The 20307-nt window shown below is 39.6% G+C and overlaps 1 protein-coding gene across 1 annotated transcript in view; it reads right to left on the bottom strand.

The window, feature by feature from the left end:
* LOC126268223 (chymotrypsin-2-like) overlaps positions 1 to 20307 on the bottom strand; it is a 163290-nt gene that overhangs the window by 6702 nt on the left and 136281 nt on the right. The window contains exon 6 of the mRNA XM_049973858.1: positions 9831 to 9983. Coding sequence (XP_049829815.1) covers positions 9831 to 9983 — 153 coding nt within the window. The remainder of the gene's footprint in view (positions 1 to 9830; positions 9984 to 20307) is intronic.

Below are 20307 nucleotides of genomic sequence, written 5' to 3'. Positions count from 1 at the left end.
ATCAGCATGACATTTCACCCTGCCATAAAGTATAATCTGTGAAGCAAAGGTTTGTGGACAGTAATATTCATAAAATGGACTGACCTGCCCAAAGTCCTGACTTGAACCCAATGGAAAATCTTCAGTGTAAGTTACAATTTCAACTTTGCCCCAGGCCTCTATGTCCAACATCACTACCTTCTTATGTTTCAGCTCTTGAGGAAGAACAGGCCGCTATTCCTCCAAAGGCGTGCAGACAAGTCAGTGAAAGTGTCCACACCAGAGTTCAATTTGTCATAAAGGCGAAGGGTGAACACACCTCACATCAATATCCATTAACAGGTGTCTGGATACTTTTGATCAGAAAATGTATCTGAGTGTCCTGCTTGGGGAGGCAAATTTTTTGTTTAGTGTGCTTGTTTAATGACTTTCTGATATGCCATTTTACCCTGTTTACTTATTATTTTTGCAACTTCAGTTCCATTTGTTGTGAACAGAAGTAAATATTATGATAGATTTCCAATGTTAGCTATATGCTTTGCTTTTGGAGTAGTTTGTGAAGTCAGTGAGTTACCAATGCTGTATACCGTATTTACTCAAATCTAAGCTGCACCTTTTTTCCAGTTTTTGTAATCCAAAATACCGCCTGCGGCTTACAATCGAGTGCAAAGTAAGTGGAAGTTCTGAAAAATGTTGGTATGTGCCGCCACAACTAACTTCTGCCGTTGTATATATATAGCGCTACACAGGCATGCTTTGCAAGCACAAAAATAAATATTGGCACCAAAACTTCTGCGTCAGTAAATAAAAAGGGTAGAAGATGAGCTCTTTTCTCCGCGTCAAGTTTTGGTCCCTGCATTGCATTGTAAGTAACCACTGCAGTAACAACAAATAGCAGTCTTTTGCCATTGTATCCCTAATGAGACAATTCCATTTTTTTTATTGTAAGAGGCAATAGCCCACACAAAAGCAAGCCATGTCGCGAGCTGCGACAGATTGTAAACACTCATTATTAGAATGCGACAAACAATGCATGATGCAGTACACTAATGCATTTTCAGCTTAGAGTGACATAAACACCTATAACAAAGAGAGCGGCACTTATAAGATCAAAGCAAAATAAGCAATCGATTCAAACCAGACTAAGCACGAGAAAAAGGAAGGGTACCCATATAAATATGGACAGAGCGCCTGACACGTAGCAATGGCTACCTGGTAAAGCTTAACTACTAAGCTTATGACTTGAACCAAACTACTGTAGCTGTATCTTCATCCATTCAACCTAAATTGTGTCTCATGTTACAATGGACTAACTTTGTTTTGATTTGGAGGTGCACTCTAAAACTTGCCTCTCCCCTTAAATTTCGAGTCTCAAATTTCAGGTGCGGCTTAGACTTGGACAATTTTTTTCTTTGATTTTGAGTCTCATTTTTTAGGTGCAGCTTAGATTTGAGTAAATATGGTAGTTGTGGCTGAAATTGTTGACTTAATACTGAGGGAAAATTGTCTTCCTTCCTCATTGTCTGCCGACAAAGGAAATGCCACAGTCATCCTTGAGAGACGCAACTATGAACAGAAGATGCTGCAATTGCTAGACGATCCAGCATATCAGAAAATCAACACAGACCTGACCAGGAAGATTCAATAAAGCACCGCCACCTTGCTGAAAAATGGACAAGAACATCAAAAGACTTTGGCAACGTTTGGCGGTAGCTCCGAGGATATCTGGTCTCCCAAAAACACACTAAGAAGGGATGTGACGTATCGTCAGCAAAATAGGGGCACCGACGTATCTTTTGGCTCAGCTCTTAGCAGGCATGCTAAGACCTTATGTGGGGAAATATCCGGAACTCGGTAGACTTCATTGGCCGCTTGAAGGAGATGACAGTACAAGAATCTGACATCAAGTTCAGCTTCGATGTCATCTCATTATTCACACGTGTCCTGCTGGAAAATTCTCTCCACTTAATCAGTGAGAAATTCGGGCCTGAACTGACGCAACTCTTCAGGCACTTGTTAACATCTATGTACTTTCTCTTCAATGGTTAATACTATGAGCAGACCGACGGAGTAGCCGTGGGGAGCCCTGTCTCCCCAGTGGTGGCTAACCTGTTCATGGAGAGTTTCAAAGCGGAAGCACTAGAAGCCACAGAACTGAAACCTGTATGCTTCTTTTGCTACGTGGACGACACATTTGTCATCTGGCCACATGGACAGGAACAGCTACAGATTTTTCTACAACGTCTAAATTCAGTCCACAGTAACATTCAGTTCACCATGAGACTGAGAAAGATGAAAAACTAGCCCTTCTTGATGTCCTAGTGGAACGTAGGTTTGACGGCTCACTGGGTCACAGTGTGTACCGCAAGACACACTGACCTGTACCTACATGCCGCGAGCTGCTACCATCTGGCACAGCTTAATGGAATGCTCAACACCTTGGTACATAGAGCACACTCGGTCTCTGATGAAGAGAACTTGCCAATGGAACTCAAACACATGGAGGCCGTATTCTGCAAGAATGGGTATGGCAACTACCAAATCCAAAGAGCCTTCCAACAACAGAAGTGGAGCAAGAACCGAGATCAAGAACAACCCGAAGAAGAGAAGCAAGCTCTGGCCTTTCTGCGATTTGCTGGCAACATGTCGTCAAAAATAGGGAGACTGTCAACGTGACACAATATTGACACAGTCTTCTGACCACCAGTAAAGGTTCGTGACCTACTAGATATGGCAAAAGATGACGTAGGCCTTAAGAAAGCGGGCGTATACAAATCCCGTGCAGCTGTGGCAAATCCTACATCGGCCAAACAGTTCGCACGGTCGAGGACCGATGCAAGGAACACGAACGCCACATCCACTTACGCCAACCCAGCCATTCGGCCCTAGCAAAACACTGCATTGAAACTGGACACACAGCAAAATTCGAAGAGACAAAAATCCTAATGGCCACAAGTGTCTTCTGGGACAGTATCTATAAGGAGGCCATAGAAATTCTGGTAACAGATAACCTCATCGACAGGGACACCGGGTTTCAACTTAGCAAGGCCTGGAAACCATTATTAAACACCATCAAAGAGTAATGGCATGAGTGGATGGGAGATACTTCCACCACAGCGGCCGGAGATGAACTGTGCCTACCACCGGGTGTTGCTGCAGCTACCCCCACCCCTCCCACCACACAGCGCCCCACTGGCCGCCCGTGCCGGGGTATGACTCGGGAACCCACAGACTTAAATACCATGGACAGAGCACAGACAGATCAGCACCACCTGATAATGGTGGAACGGGTATTCGCCAAAGTATCATGGAACCTTGACGATCAGATCCCGCTGGACACCTGATAACCTTGGATACACTGCCAGATATTATTCAGCTGTTGAATTAAGCTCTTTGTCAGATGTAGAAAAAACAAAACTAGTTCTCATTCACACAAGCACAACTAGTACGCACATGGTCACTGTCGTGTCTTGATTGTTAAGGCTCAACTGCAACTATGTCATAGATGAGCAGTGGTCTTTCCTGGGTGGGTAGTGGTGGTGCCGAAGAGGGATTTTTTTTTGGGTGGGGGGGGGGGGGGGCGATGGATAGGAGGACAATGATTTGAGTAGATGCTAGAGCTTGCAGGGACATGGTGGGGGACAGAATAATGGTATGCTAGTTGCACCATCAGGAGACTGCTGGGAGGAAGAGGGGCACAGGGAGTAGGAGAGAAGAGGAAAGGACTCTGCAGTTGTTGGCAGGATAGAAGGCATGTGTAGGACTGGGGTGAGAGTGGGGAAGGTTGATAGGCAGGTAGAGGACAAGGGGTAATGGGAATATGTAGGATATATTGCAGAGAGAATTTCCACTTGTGCAGTCCAGTGAATCTGGTGTTGGTGGGAAGAATCCTGATGGCACAGGCTGTGATGCAGTTATTGATGTCAAGCAATTCGTATTGGATAACATGCTCAGTAACTGGTCTCTTGGCTACAATTTTGTGGCAGTTATTCTTGCAGCCAGAATCTTGTCATTCTCACAAGAAAGTGGCACAGTGGTAGCAGCTAAGCTGGAAAGCCACATGGCTACTTTCACACGTGGCCCTTATTTGATGGGGTAGGAGATGTGTGTGTCAGGACTGGAGTAGGTAGTAGTGGGAGGATGTGTGGTACAGGTTTTGCATCTATGTCCATTTCAGGAATATGAGCCATGGGGCAAGGAGTTGGAAGCAGGGGTGGAATAGAAACAGACAAGGATATTGCGTAGGTTGGGTGGGCAGCAGAACATCACTGTGGGATGATTGGGGCAGATATTCATTTCAAGACACAATGGAAAGTATTCAAAATCTGAATGGAGAATTCTGATCAGTTGCTCTGCTCCTGAGTGGTACTGAGCCACATGAGGAGTATATGGTGTATGGTATGTGACTGGGGAGACAAAGCATTGGATCTAAATCTTTGAAGGCCTCAGTGAAACCTCTGACATATTTGGAGAGGTACTGATTGTCACTAAAGATATGATGATCACAGATGATTAGGCTGTATGGAAGGGACTTCTTGGTGTGAAATAAGTGGCAACTGTCTCAGTTGATGTATTGTTGGGGATAAGGTATCCTCACCCTCAGTCCAGATTATGGATGTGTCAGTGAATCTGAACCAGGTGAGAGGTTTAAGATTATAGGTGGTTAGGATGGATTTCTCAAGATGGCCCATGAATAGGATATTATAGGAAGGTGCTATGTGGGTGACCATTGCTGTATCACACCTGCATAATCATTTCTGCTTCACTCCTCCTTCCCTTTGCATCAACAGCATGACAGATGAAGTTTGTAATGTGATCCACCCAGTCCTGAATGCTGTTGTGATGCTGAAAACTAGCCAATTAACTGTACAGCAGTGGTGGTACATTGTGGTGGTTTCTTTCTCAGTGCACATGAGTTTGTACATACATACCGCCGTTTGAGTCTCATACAGATTCCCGTATGGAGGACATAGTGATAGACGTCCCTGGGGTTGTGAAGCAGCTGAATGGGTTGAAAATAAATAAATCGCCAGGTCCTGGCGGGATTCCAATTCGGTTTTACAGAGAGTACTATACTGCATTGGCTACTTATTTACCTTGAATTTATCGCGAATCTCTTGCCCAACGTAAAGTACCGAGCGACTGGAAAAAAGCACAGGTATATAAGAAGGATGGATCCCTAAAATTACAGACCAATATCCTTGACATGGGTTTGTTGCAAGATTCTCGAACATATTCTCAGTTCAATATAATGAATTTCCTTGAGACAGAGAAGTTGCTGTCCATGCGTCAGCATGGGTCTAGAGAGCATCGCTCCTGTGAAATGCAACTCGCCCTTTTTTCACATGATATCTTGCGAACTACGGATGAAGGGTATCAGACGGACACCATATTCCTTGACTTCCGGGAAGCGTTTGACTTGGTGCCCCACTGCAGAGTCCTAACCAAGGTACAAGCATATGGGATCAATTCCCAAATATGTGAGTGGCTTGAAGACTTCTTAAGTAATAGAACTGAGTACTTTGTTCTCGATGGTGAGTGTTCATCAGAGGAGAGGGTATCATCTGGAGTGCCCCAGGGAAGTGTGGCAGGTCTGCTGTTGTTTTCTATCTACATAAATTATCTTTTGGATAGGGTGGATAGCAATGTGCAGCTATTTGCTGATGATGGGTAGGTGTCATAATTGAGTGACTGTAGGAGGATACAAGATGTGTTGGACAGGATTTGTGATTGGTGCAAAGAATGGCAGCTAACTCTAAATATAGATAAATGTAAATTAATGCAGATGAATAGGAAAAAGAATCCCGTAGTGTTTGAATATTCCATTAGTAGTGTAGCACTTGACACAGTCACGTCAATTAAATATTTGGGCGTAACATTGCAGAGCGATATGAAGTGGGACAAGTATGTAATGGCAGTTGTGGGGAAGGTGGATAGTCGTCTTAGGTTCATTGGTAGAATTTTGGGAAGATGTGGTTCATCTGTAAAGGAGACTGCTTATAAAACACTAATATGACCTATTCTTGAGTACTGCTCGAGTGTTTGGGATCCCTATCAGGTCGGATTGAGGGAGGACATAGAAGCAATTTAGAGGCGGGCTGCTTGATTTGTTACTTTTCCACTGTGAAGTGGGGGAGGGTATAGAGAGATCAGTGGCTTGAAAAAAAATCTTTAATGGTGCTGAGTTGCATCTCCTGATGTATTCTCAGTAGTGTCATGGTTCTGAAGATAAGAATGCCAGCAGTTAGACTCCTGGGGCAGGTGCTAACAAAATCGTATAAATATTATGTTCATCATAAACTCAATAAATGGATGAGGGAGTTGCATGATAACATTGATGGGGCTCTCATTATCTAAGACTTCATGTGATCACAGGTAAAGGAAAAATACTGTTACCTTGTTTGACAAGTGATATAACATAAAATACTTGCAACATGGTAATGAAGACTGTTCATATCATTTGTAAAAGTGACTACTACACCACAGTAGTTACGACCCCTTAGCACAGCAATATGAATATCTTGGACACAGAGACATGAGGTCTTTCCCTATGCAAAGTTTTTGCCTTCTCCATATATTTCCTGAATGCTTTTGTGTTTCACAAGGTGCTTACCCACTGTTATATCATTACACATTTATCCAAATCTTCATTTAGGCGGGAAAAGAATTTGATTATATCCATGGTGTAAGCTGGTCAGCATTTTCGGTTCCCTACCACTAATAGCAAGAACAGACAAATTCGTGAATAAACTTAACCCTGAGCAAACAATATAAAGTTTTGAATGTGAAAAAATGAGGATGTCAGATCCATCCCACAAACTTAACAAACTGAGCATGTGACATGTTGATATGTTGATCACTTCAGTTACACTGCCCAGCATCTTCTTTACATACAACATTGGGCCATTGTAAAGTTTTCTTTTGTTTAAGTTAAACGTTTGTCTGGTATTTTTGGTTTGTAGATGTACACACACATTTTTGCAGGATATTCTCAGAAATCAATTAGAATTTTCTGGCTCAATAGAATGATAATACATACATGCAATAGAGGAATCCTTTAAATGGATAATCAGAATTTTACACAATCTATGTTCTTTTGTTTGACTTAACCTGGGTTTAAATATCATCAAAATTGTTCCAAATTGGGCTATAAAACCTGAAAACTAAGAAATTTGTGCTAAAATTGGTCATTTTTCATTGCATATTTGCACATAGGAGTGCTAGAAATACTCTCCCAAGCAGCAGATACCTTATAGATGCACACCGACTTTGGCTTAAATCACTCCAGTCATCCTAAAGTCATGCTGCTGACTTTTATACATCTTTATAAACCAACCCCAGTCCTAAGGATGCTGGGGTGTGTTATAGGCTCCTGCACCCCTCACGCCCCCACCCCCAACAGCTTGTTTTAAATTGTGTGTTCCTGTGTTCTAAGTTTTGTTTTAATTCCTTCATATATTAAGTGTTATGTTGGAATATAAACAAATTGTAATATCCCAGATATCTTATAATTGAAGTTTGTTGATGTTTGCTGCCTTTTCTTTTTACTGACTTATGTGGTTTGTGACCATTTGGGAGAGATGAAATTATTGTTCCCCTCAGGTAGACTTTTCTTCTAGCTTTTGTTGTTGGACAGGTTTTATTACTTGCCAGTGACCCCAGATGTCACTAATAAGTTTTTGATTTCAAATATTATGTCCCATTTTGATCCTGGAAGAAGTTATAGGGGAAGATAGTTGACTGAAGCATGGCCCCAATGTTTGAGCAGGCCTAACACATTTCATGTTCCCCCAGATGTGGCTCACTAAGGAATGTTTTGCATCAGCAGCCATTCACCTCGTCAACATACTGCTTGTCATTAGGTTTGGGTTCTTGTAAAAGGTTTACAGAGATTTTTCTCAGCTTCACAAATTCAGTCTACTCAGTTAAACATCTTACTTGTTCTCTTTGAGGCACGGTGATACACCATTGCATCAAATGGCGAACACTGATGCAAGCAAAAACCTTATAGATGTAGAAGAAGGCAGCACAGATCAGTCCCCATTGTACTCCTTGACTAGTGTATGTGACAGTGAGTGCGCCAAGCTAGGTCACACCATCTGCCTGCAACTCACACTTACATTTGCATGGAGCACAGCTAACTCCCTTGTGTGTCTTTCCAGTGTGCCCTTCACATCCACGTATTGTGTTTTGTTACGTGGGGATCCATTAGAATTTGTGTACCATTGTAGCCAAGTGCTCACGAGTAAAACCTGTTTGGGTTACTTTGGACTGGTCTTGTGTATTACTGGGTTACTACACAATTGCTGATGAGTTTGGAATGGTTTCTGTGTGTGCAATCTTTAAGTGCAGTTTCATCACTTTAATCATTATGGATGCCTTGCTACCAGCCCTGACTGAATGGCTTACTTAGGCTGAGACAAATTTGTTGGCTTCCAGTGACAGACAGGGTATTATTCCACATTATTCCATCCACCAAAATTCCTTCCATATGATGATTCAACTGAGGATTGGGACACTTTACAAAAAAGACTTGGACAGCATTTTTTGGCTTTCAGTATGACTGTGATTTGTGCAAAGCTTTCTTCCTCACATGGATTCCACCTAAGGCATATCAGTTACTGTGTCAGCTTGCCCCTTTATAAAAACTGGCAGCTATTACTTTAGATCACATGTGCAGTTTATTGCACAACTCCTGTTGTAAATAGACACTTGTCATAGTGGCACAAATTGAATTCTACCTATGCCAGTCACTCAGGGCCCGGGCAACCATATTTCATGGCCTTAGCCATAAGTGTCATTCACTGCTGATGTCCACAAGACTCTTATGCAGACTCTACAGTAAGTGATGCCATTATCTGTTTAAATTCCACCTTAACACTATGTGTAAGGGCGAATTTAAAGTAGACAGGGGCAGCAGTGGGAATTTGGATCACTGAGGTAGGCATGCCAGGGTAATCCATTCAGTTGTGTGAACTTCCATGCCAAGGTGGCTTAATGGCTAATGCACCTGCCTAATGAGCAGGAGATCTGTGTTTGATACTTGGCCTTAGTAAAAAATATTCTCTCACCACATCCGGCTGTATACATAAAATTAAGAAAACATTGTGTCCCATGCTTGGTTTTAATTTATTGTTACAGAATCCAGTATTTAGATTAAGATGCCTTCTAGTTTGCAGAATTACTTTCATCATCCATCACCACATATTGGATGAATGTAAGGAGCTTCAAATCTTTGTTGGTGATCAGAGGCATACTGTTACTGCCTCTAGGTACAGAGCTGATACATTGTGACCATGTGATCAATTTTTAAGAAATCCAGTGGATCCAGGCTTTCTCTTCACAAATGATAAAGAGCATGCATGTGGAGCTACATGGGTAAATAAAAATCTTAAAGGTTGAGGATGTTCACCACTTGGGTTGGTCAGCAATACTTATAGATCTGAATTCTATACACCAAGCCTGGCTTGCATTGAAGAGGTGAAATGCAGCCTTTCAATTGTCAGGAAATCTTTCAAACCTCTTTGTCAGGGAAGAGATTAAAGTCAATAGAGTCCTTAAACCACCTCATGGAGGGTGTGCCTCAATGCTGTAGAGCTTGTACATCAGCTAGAAATTTGTTTTGTTATTGAAGAAAGTTTTCAGTTGTGAAAAGTTTCCTAATTACTCATTATGGACTCTTATTTTCTGTTGGTAAACCCTTCCAGTATTCTAATCTTGTTGCTTGATATTATTTAACTTTCAGGCATTAGTGTACAAAAATTATTTGGCCTCAAGATTTAAAAATTCGGTATGATGAATACTGTACTATGCCTAAGGACTGTGCTGAGAGGTACCAAATTTCTACTCACACTGCACTGCCCTTTTCCTCCTTCAGGGACCCCAGCACAGATGTTTGAAGGCAGAACTGGCTTTGGAGCATCAGAATAGGCTTCTCTACATTTTTTGTTTGACCACACAATGATGTCCACTGCTTGTAATACATTCACAACTTCACCTCCAGTCTGCAAAAATAAGAATTATTTAGAAAGATGTGACTCATGAAAAATCTGACTATCTACTTGCCTTTCTAAATTTACAAGAAGCATCAATATTTTATTGCCATTTTAAAGTTAGCAGAGTAATATATTTTAATGTGAAATGAAATGTAAAGAAAGCTATAACAACAATTATTTTACTTTTAGGTAAACTCTAAGTAGGATTTACTTTCAATTAAACTTAAAATAGGATGGATTTTCTTGTAGACTTAACACTGGAGAAGTGTGGTGTGAGGTTCAGCCCATATATCTGTAAATTGATGTACAGTTTATGAAACTGTGAGTGACTTGGTATGCGTTAATTGTATAAAAATAAAAATTGAATCAAGAAAACCATTGAATTAAGTGCCAAAATGACTGGCTGGTACTTACCTCCAGGAAGCAAAATATTGATAGACAAACATATTAATAGACACATACAAAAGTGTGTGGTGTTATCCTGGCTTTCAGAACTAATAGAGGGGGATAGGTTGGGGAAAGTACTGCAGGTCACTCAGACTGCTGGATGAGAGGGACACGCCTGTAGTGAGAAAAGGTGACTGGGTCCACGACTTGCGCTCTTCTAGTGGCACAGCGATGAAAGACTGTGCTGTACCAACTGTCAGGCCAGCAGCCTGTTCGCAGGTTGCATGCCACAGACATTACTTTTTCATATTGTATAGTATGATGTGATGGCTGATGACATGTGGTGATTCAATGCGAATATGCAAAACATTATTTTACGGATTTATTATTTACTACAATGTTACTCTAGTTTCACTTCCCAGTCACACACATACAAAAAGCACAGTGGTTAGCACACTAGACTCGCATTTGGTAGGATGATGGTTCAAACTCATGTCTGGCCATCCTGATTTAGGTTTTCCATGATTTCCCTAAATCACTTTGCAGTTCAACCAGAACAGTGACTTTACATAGGGAGTTAAAATGAATGGGGTAAAAGCAGCTCCTCAAAAGCCACAAAATTTTTGCACTCAGTACTAAGTGATGCTTGAGGTGTTGTAAACAGCAATGCTGCTGTAGAGTGAATGACTGGAAATAAGTAAGTTTGAGTGATGAATCACTCTATACCATGTGGCATTGTGATGGAAGGATCTGACTGAGTTTGGCACATGCCTGGGAAAATTACCTACCATCATGTGTAGTGCCAACAATGAAGTAAGCGGTGTTTTTAAGGTATGGGGGTGTTTTTCTTGATTAGGGTGTGGTCCCCTCATCGTGCTTAAGAAAGAAGAAGTGCAGAAGGATATTAGCATCTGTTACAGCATTGTGTACTGTGTACAGTCAAGGAACAGTTTGGAGACAATGACTGCATCAGCATAATAATGAGTTCTGTCACAAAGCAGCATCTGTGCGACAATGGTTTGTGGACAGTAAAATTTGTGAACTGTGATGGCCTGTTCAGAGTCCTGACCTGAACCCAATGTAGCACATTTGAGGTGAGTCAGAATGTTGACTTTGCTCCAGACTCCAGTGTAAGAACCTTCTCTGGTTTTGACTCTTGAGGAAGAATGGCTTGTCATACTTCCACAGACATTGACATGTCATCAGGTGTTGTGTTCCCAGCAGAGTTCAAGCATCATAAAGGCAAAGTATGGATACACTCCATGTTAATGTCCACCCATAGGAGTCTGTGTAATTTCAGGGTGTATATGATCCGGGACTACTGGGAGATCTGGAGAAAAAACCCTGGCAATTTTTTTAATTACAGGTATTTTTCAAATGATTGATAAATGTTACAGTTCCGAGGGAAAATATACTCATGAGGGAAAATATACTCATTTAATATGGAAAAAGTGTATTTTCACCTGGGAGAAAGTGTATTTTTAACTGGGTAAAATCTGGGATTTTTTTTCCTTGTCTGTGTATACACCCTGAAATTAGATCAGGTAGTGTAAGTGAATTTGTTTTCTTAATATTACAGTAAAATCTGTTTTGACTGTGTTATTGTTGTAGTCAAAAATGGGTTTGATGCAGCTCTCCATGCTGCTGTATCCTTTACAAGCCTCAACATCTCTTAATAACTACTGCAACCAACTTAACTTCTTTTTGAATCTACATAATGTATTGTTCTTGGTCTCCAGCTAGAATTTGTACCCCCCCCCCCCCCTCCCCCTCCTCACCTCTCTCATACAAAATTGGTGATTCCTTGATGTCTCAGAATGTGTCCTATCAACTGATCCCTTCATTTAGTCAAGCTGTGCCACAAATTTCTTGTCTCCCCATTTCTATTCAGTAACTCCTTACACGATCAATCCATCTAGATTTCAGCATTCTTCTTTAGCACCACATTTCAGAAGCCTCTATTCTCTTCTTGTCTAAACTCTTGTATCATCCACATTTCATTTCCATACATGGCTACACTCCAGACAAGTACCTTCGGAAAAGTCTTCCTTACACTCAAATGTATATTCAAGTATTAACAAATTTCTCTTTTTCAGAACTACTTTTCTTGCCAGTGCCAGTCTACGTTTTATATTCTCTCTATTTCAGCCATCATCACTTATTTTGCTGCCAAAATTAAAAATCTCATCTACTACTTTCAGTGTCTTGTTTCCTAAGCTAATTCCCTTATAATGACTTTATTTAATTTGCCTACACCCAAATATCCTTGTTTTGCTTTTATTGATGTTCGAAATAGTTCCAGAGATGTAATTACTGTTTTTCTATTCCATTCCGAGAACTTTCCAAACCACCTTCATATCTTACCAATTTACTATTACCCATGCTAAGAAGTTTCCCAAACTGTTGACTTTTTTATACTAACTTCTAGACACATTTGGTACAATCAGTCCATATTGTTCTCATATGTAGTCTCCACGTGACTTTGCTGTACTTTTTACTCATTGTTGGACTTCACTACGCGCACTTTCAATAAGTGATTTATTTTTCATGACATGCAGGTTTGTGCCACTTTATGCAGTTTATGTTGATTTGTTACCTTTGCAGATGCTGATTCATCACTTCTTCCACTATCTATATGCTTTTGGTCTTGTATCCCCCTCTTTTGTCTGTTCTTCTTTCTGCTCTTTCAGTCCCTTGAATTCATTAACCAACTGAAGTATGATCTTCTTCCCTTCTATTTTCTTGTTCGTTACTGTTTTATAGATGACCCACACATTTACTGCCACTATGCCTGAGATGATGTAGAAGACAACCATCAACTGTCTCCTACATGCAATCTTTGTTGTATATTTGGTGGTTGTTTGATGACCTACATCCACCCCATAGTTCGTTGCGTTGTAGAATGTTATGGTTTCAGGTTTCTTCTTTCCATGGTTATTGCCACCTTAGCATGCAGTATACTCACAAGAATGACATTTTTATTCTACTTTCCTTGGTACGCAGTTACGGTGCAGCCTGTGTTGCCAGTCTGGTGCAGGATGGTGGTGGAGTGCATTTTAGTGTTTGGCTCATTTACCTCATCTGGAATTCATGATGGATTTTGATCATAGTACCACCAAATGAAGTTTTCTTTTCTTTTACATTCTTGGAAAGTTGAAGAAACATGAAGATATCATCTGTCATCATGGTTTTTTTCCCTTGATTCATAAATGGCTCCTTGACATGCAGAACAGTGTTACTTCCATCTACATGTGTCCTCTTTTCTGAGGCACAGGAAAACACCACATATGTGTTTTGTCACTACATAAGCAGCTGTCCAGAATTTGAGACCATATTGGTCAGGTTCACTGGGCATGATTTGAGTGGACCTGCATCATGGTTTGCGTGGTAAGAGTTGCTCGTTCATGCAGTATTTTATCAAGGGCAATAAGAACGAATATGGTTTTCCTTGAACTTTCCCCAAAATTCCCGATACTAAAGTGATTTTTTTTTCTTGACATTCAGCGTGGGTTGTTTTTTCTTTCCATCTAAATGGGGAAATCTGAGAAGCTCATGAAGTCATGAAATCTGTCACTTGACACAACATCTTTGATGGAAATAGGCCTCCATGAATGTGACCAGCTATCATCCACAGAAGCGCCATAACATGCTGAGCATTTTTTTCAGTTCCTTGAGTGTCATGGTCCAATGGTTGTTATTTATTTTTAATACTTTTCAATAATTTGACTCTGCATATTTTTTCGTCAGATGTGGCATTGCTTTACAAAAAATAAGACAAAAATAACTGATGGCAGAGTGGTGTACCCATTGGCAAATGTAAGTAGTGGGACCTAGCCTCTCCATTAGAATATTCACAGCCAACCTCATTCCAGAAGATGAAAATTTGGCAATCTCCCAGTTTGTTCCATCCAAAGTGACCATCTTTACACAGGCATTCACCTGGGCCTGCTGTGATGGACGAGGAGAGGATTGATAGAAATCAACATCTCCTCCAATAATCTCCTCGTTCGCGTTGTCTACAGCTTTGAATTCACCTGTCTCTGGCACAAAATAGTCATCTTCATTAGTGAAGTCAGTTCCAATTTAATGTTGGAATTCCCTAAGAAAAGTAAAAATTTTAATGAAAAAGGCCCTGCTGGTGAGACATGCCTGAAAAAGTCTTTCATGGCCAAATAATATTACCTGAATGAAAATATTGGAGTGTGCACATGCTGAGACACAACAGTGAGCATCATAGACTCTTCATGTTTGCTGAATATTGCTGCCCTCATTGTTGAATTATGTTCAGATAATCAAGAGAAATTATAGTGGTGTCATATTGTGGCTTGGTGTATCTAATGAAACTTCCAAGAAAATCTAAATATTTTGTAAATCGTAAAACATCACCAGCAAGAGGATAAAAAAGTGGGAAAAGCCATATGATTTCTTGAAGGAAGTAAAAAAGTGGATATGGAATTGAAGAAAACAGTACGACAAGGGTCATTTTGAAGTCTTCCACTGTTCGAGTGTTAAACCGTAGGTTCCTATATAAATGGCTGGGTAAGTGAATTCACAGACTGGAAAAAGGCACCTCTAACAAGATCATACCTAGTAAAGGACTGTTGTGTTCAAATCAACCTTCTAATTGATGACAACTTTATATTTCTATGACTTTCATAGCAGTTTACAGTGTTTCATTTTGCCCATGATCTTCCAAGAGTTATGTAACACAGTAAAATTGTTCTCCCATTTGATTTGTTGTGTGTGTTACAAAGCTACAATGTGTTCAACAGACTCTGTTTATACGTGAGTACAGCCTCTGGAATATTCAAAGAAATAAAAATAAGAAAAAAATATTTTCTTGAGTATTCAATTCATTATTCACAGCAACAAATTAGTATAATTTTCTTCTTAAAATTTTGTTTACTCCCACGCTGTCCTCTGCTAAGGCCTTCACAGATAGGTATTAACCCATGAACTTGCTTTATAAACACATCCCCCCCCCCCTCCCCCTCCCCACTGTATGTAACACAGTAAAATTGTTCTCCCATTTGATTTGTTGTGTGTGTTACAAAGCTACAATGTGTTCAACAGACTCTATTTATACGTGAGTACAGTCTCTGGAATATTCAAAGAAATAAAAATAAGAAAAAAATATTTTCTTGAGTATTCAATTCATTATTCACAGCAACAAATTAGTATAATTTTCTTCTTAAAATTTTGTTTACTCCCACGCTGTCCTCTGCTAAGGCCTTCACAGATAGGTATTAACCCATGAACTTGCTTTATAAACACGTCCCCCCCCCTCCCCATGCTATCAACACTATAGCAGAAATTCATGCTAAAGGCACAAAGAAACACCCCTCTCCTCACAGTACTTTCATCTCTCTTAAAGTTTCATACTACCATCTTCATAACCAAGAAATAAGCTTATGTGTTATTATAAGGTAAGGTACATGGAACGTAAGAAATACAAAGTAAAGAAATGTTCAGTGAACAACAATAAAGAAGATCTGTAACACAATGCTAATAAAGTAATGAATGCATCCTGAGCAAAGAAGACAGATTAGCACATTGTTAAAAGAAACTCGAAATCTTGGAATTAAAAAGAAAAAAAATGGGTGTGCATATTAGGCAGCAGCTGACTGAAACAGGAAAAGAAATGCAATCGAACACAAATGGGTAGCTTTGAGAGAGGAAATATGATGACAGTAGAGGATCAAAGACGAGTCCCAGAGGAAATCCTTTTATAACTTCAGAGATATTGAATTTTATAACTGAAAGGAGAAAATGCAAAAGTGATACAGGCAAAAATTAGTTCAATTGTCTGAAAAATGAGATTGAGGAAAGTGCAAAATGCTTAGAAGACAAAAGCGAGACTGTAGAAACATGTATGACTAGAGGAAGTTAGTTGACTTCTATATGAAAATTAAAGGGACCTTCAAAGAAAAGAGAAGCAGCAGTATGAATATCAAGACCTCATATGGCAAGCCAGTACTAAGCAAAGGAAGCATGACTGAAAAGTAGAAAGAATACACATGAAGGCAATAATTATAGTAAAAAAGTAGTAGTATATGAAGATGATGTAGGAGATACAATGTTGTGAGAAGAATTTCACTGAAGCACTGAAAGAGCTGAGTTAAAACAAGACATTTCCTCAAAGTTGTAGAGATCCTTATGAAAGCCAGTCATGACAACTATGCCTGGTGGTGTACTGGATATGAGGGGGTAGGGGGCAAAAAGTAGCTGGAGAAAGCATGTACTTTTATTGTTTCTCAAATACAACCATTATCTCCTTCAAAGTACTCTCTATCAGCAGTAATGCACTTGTTCAAATGTTTATTCCAATAATGGAATCACCTTTTAAATTTATCCTCTTTGATACCTGCTAGCACCTTCATATCATTACATTTTACTTCTTTTACATCAGCAAAATGCTTCCCTTTGAGGTCTCTCTTCATGCCTGGGAACAGGAAGAAGTCCAAGGATGCTAAATCTGGTGAATAGGGTGCGTGGGCCAAGCTAGGCATCTTCATTGAGGCAAAATCTGAGAAACACCGAGAGCTGTGTGTGTGGTAAAATTGTTTTGATGCAAGAACCAGTGGTGTCAATTCCACAAAGCTGGAAGTTTTCTCCCAGAACTTGTGCTTGTGCAACCCTTTTCATAATATACAAATAGAATTGTTGGCTTACTGTCTGATTTTGAGCGATGAATTAGTGTATGATATGTTTTATGTTAAGAAGAAAAGAAAAAAAAGAAGGAAAAAACAACAGATCAACATAGTCTTCACATTTGATTTTATCTGCCAAGCTTTTTTGAGTAAGGTGATTCCATTGCATTGACTGTTGTTTACTTTCTGGATTGTACCTGTAGCACCAAGACTCATTGCCTGTGATGATTTTGTTGAAAAAATTTGTACCGTCTTTGAATGTGTCCTCCATTTCATGACAGGGCTTGAACACGACAACCCTTTGATTTCTGGTGAGAAGTCTCAGCATGAACTTTGCTGCCCCTCATTGCATGCCCAAATTAACAGTCAAAGTATGCTGAAATGTCCAGCATTGATCTTCATTGACCAGATCACAGATTTTGCCAGTGTCCTCCCTTCCTGCAGTTGAAGGGCGACTTGAACAGGTCTCATCTTCAATGACCATTTCTTCTTTTGAAAATGAGAAAACCCTTTGTACACTTGAGTTGTACTCAGAGCATTTTCTTTGTAAGCTGTTTGCACCATCACAATAATTTCCACTGGATTCTTGCTGAGCAACAAATAAATTTCACACCCACAAATTGTTTACAAGAAGTAGTCATGTCACACTCACTGAGCTGTCAGAGAAACCACACTAGTCACTGTTGTGTGATTTCGCTTGGTAGAATGACTCGGGAGAGATTCTGCGACAGCCCTCTGGTGGCACAACCTGGTACAAGTACACAATACACAACATTAAAATTCTGGTTATTTTTTAGTCCCCCCTCATATGTGAGACTGATGATATATCATTATATATTCATAGAAGACTGGTAAAACTGGTAGGAGCCAACCTTAGGGAAGATCAGAATGGCTAAAATTAATTTTATTAGTTTTGGTACTTCAGGTACTGCTTCATTGAGATGACAGGAGGCGAGATATTGACTTTGTCTAAATACTGGTTAATTCTGGAATTTGTCTGAAGAATATACCACAGACAGTTCCGTCCTTAGTTGAGGGATATACAAATGTCCACTGTAGGATAATTTCAAGGAATTAAAAGCAGTGTCAGGGAAGTTATATGTGTATTTTCATAATTCATAACTGAAAGAAACTTTTTAATAAGTATTAAAGTCAGCATACCTGTCAGTCAACCAACGCGAGACACTATCAACAGTTTCACAGAACAAAGTATGGTATGATCTTTCTCTATCAGTCATGCCATCCCATTGCTTCTTTCTTGGAGGCACACTATTGCTTCCTTCTGACTCTGTTTTAGACCACACTTCAAATTTACATGAAGTTTCTGTGACACAGTCTTCAACTGACCACTTTATTCAAACAATATTCAACAGCAAAGAATATATTTTGCAGTATTTTGAAAAGAGGTGCTGACTTGAGAAGTATACACCAAAAGACAAAAACTAAAAAACTGAAACCAAATTGCTTAAATGTCATGTAAAAGCCCTAGGCACACTCTTTTGTTCCACCATCTTATGCATCAGGATCATCTTTCAAAGACTTGAAAAGCTCTTTGAGTCTTATGATTCACCACTAGCTTAATTAATCTGTTGTTATATAACAGTCTGGTGTTGTATACTGATGGAAAACATCATTTGATCAATTCATCCAAAGAACTTCATCTTTTAAATGATTTGGGGGAAAAAAACCCAGACAAAACCAGGTACTCTCTGAAAAAATATTTTGCACTTTTGTATATGTTCAAGAGACTCTCGATACTAAATTAAGCTTATGTGCACAGCTATGTATGAAGAGAGCTGAGAGGTATTTGCCTCTCAGAAGTTTTTGTTCTCCATTATGTTGCCCAGCCATGACAGCACAAGTTTTCTATTGCAACCAAATTGACGTACTTATTCCCGACATACTGTCTTTGGAACAGCAACCAATACAATACTGATAAAGCACGTTTGTGTCTTCAGTCGCAATTCAGTTACACAGCCAAACATATGCCCAACTAAGCTTGCAGCAAATGGGTTATCACTGGCATCAACAAATCTCAAAAATCTTTCACACACTTCACCAATGAATAATATACATCAAAAACAATTGAAAGTTGGGACTGGCTTGAAACAGTTTCAGCCATAATAACCACAACAAATGGCATTTCTTTTAGTTATTTTTAAATTTCTGTACAAATGACTTGAGCAATGGAATTGATGGCCATTCTGTATGTCACTTGAGATAGCTTGAAAAACAATTGCAGTGTGCAACTGATTTGATGAACATTCATCTTTTTGTGCCATTAAGTTCAATATAATTGCTCTGATTACTACTGTCTTCTGTTTCATCACATCCTTAAGTTGTTGAAATTGTTCATGCCACTCATGCCATTTTCTCTTTCTCTAGTTGAAGCAAGAGTGGCGGTGAATCTAGCGACAGGATGCATGCACACTGCCAATCGCTGCTGCTGGGTAAGTTAGACGTAGCTGACCAATCCCTGTGGCCTTCCAAACTGGCACCTGTCACACTGACAGCCGTTAATGTCATAAATGCTTCCACGTTAACAATGCTTATTGTTAACAAGTATGAAGTATGTCTGCAACTGAAACTCCAGAAAAAATACATACCAATAATGCTTAAATGTAAAAAAAAGGGTCTTATCTGTAACTGTAATTGGTGATTACAGCAGTTACTAGTACTTCTTGCCCCCTTTACAACTTCTGCACAAAAGCAGATGAAAAGCATATCAAATAAGCAGAGGAGCGGATGACAGAAACTGCTACAGAGGATTGCAGCAGTACCATGGCCACAAAGAAGATGGAGGAGGACCTCCTTTTCGATCTGGAAAGATTGCTGTGTGGTCTAAGGATCACTGGCTAGAAGTATTATGTTTAACTTAATTACAAAAAATGTAACCCAAAGCTTTAAATGTGGTTTTCTCAAAAATGTATTTTTCAAATTGGCAGAAAAAATAGCTTCAGAACTGCATATATGGCTTTGATCAAAATTTAATGCCAGCATTCTAAATTGAATTCTCTTTCACCATTTGTAGCTGTTTTGTGATACCTTCAAATCTATTTATTTATTTTTTCCATTTCTTGGTCTCAGTTTTGTGGTCACCATTTTGTTAGTACTTAATATTTTGCAATTATTGTATATCCTATGTATGCTTGATTATCTGTTACAGAAGCATTTGATATGAACCCAAACATGACTTCTTAAAGACATAAGTATAAGGAATAAAACAATATCATCAGATTTACATAGAAAAACTAAAACACAAAAATCACCTACTTTTCATGCATTCAAAGAGGGCT

The sequence above is a fragment of the Schistocerca gregaria genome, chromosome 4 (genome assembly GCF_023897955.1).
Source record: "Schistocerca gregaria isolate iqSchGreg1 chromosome 4, iqSchGreg1.2, whole genome shotgun sequence".
Lineage (NCBI taxonomy): Eukaryota > Metazoa > Arthropoda > Insecta > Orthoptera > Acrididae > Schistocerca > Schistocerca gregaria.
Note: the sequence above shows the minus strand (reverse complement) of the source record. Positions and strands in the feature narration are given on the sequence as shown.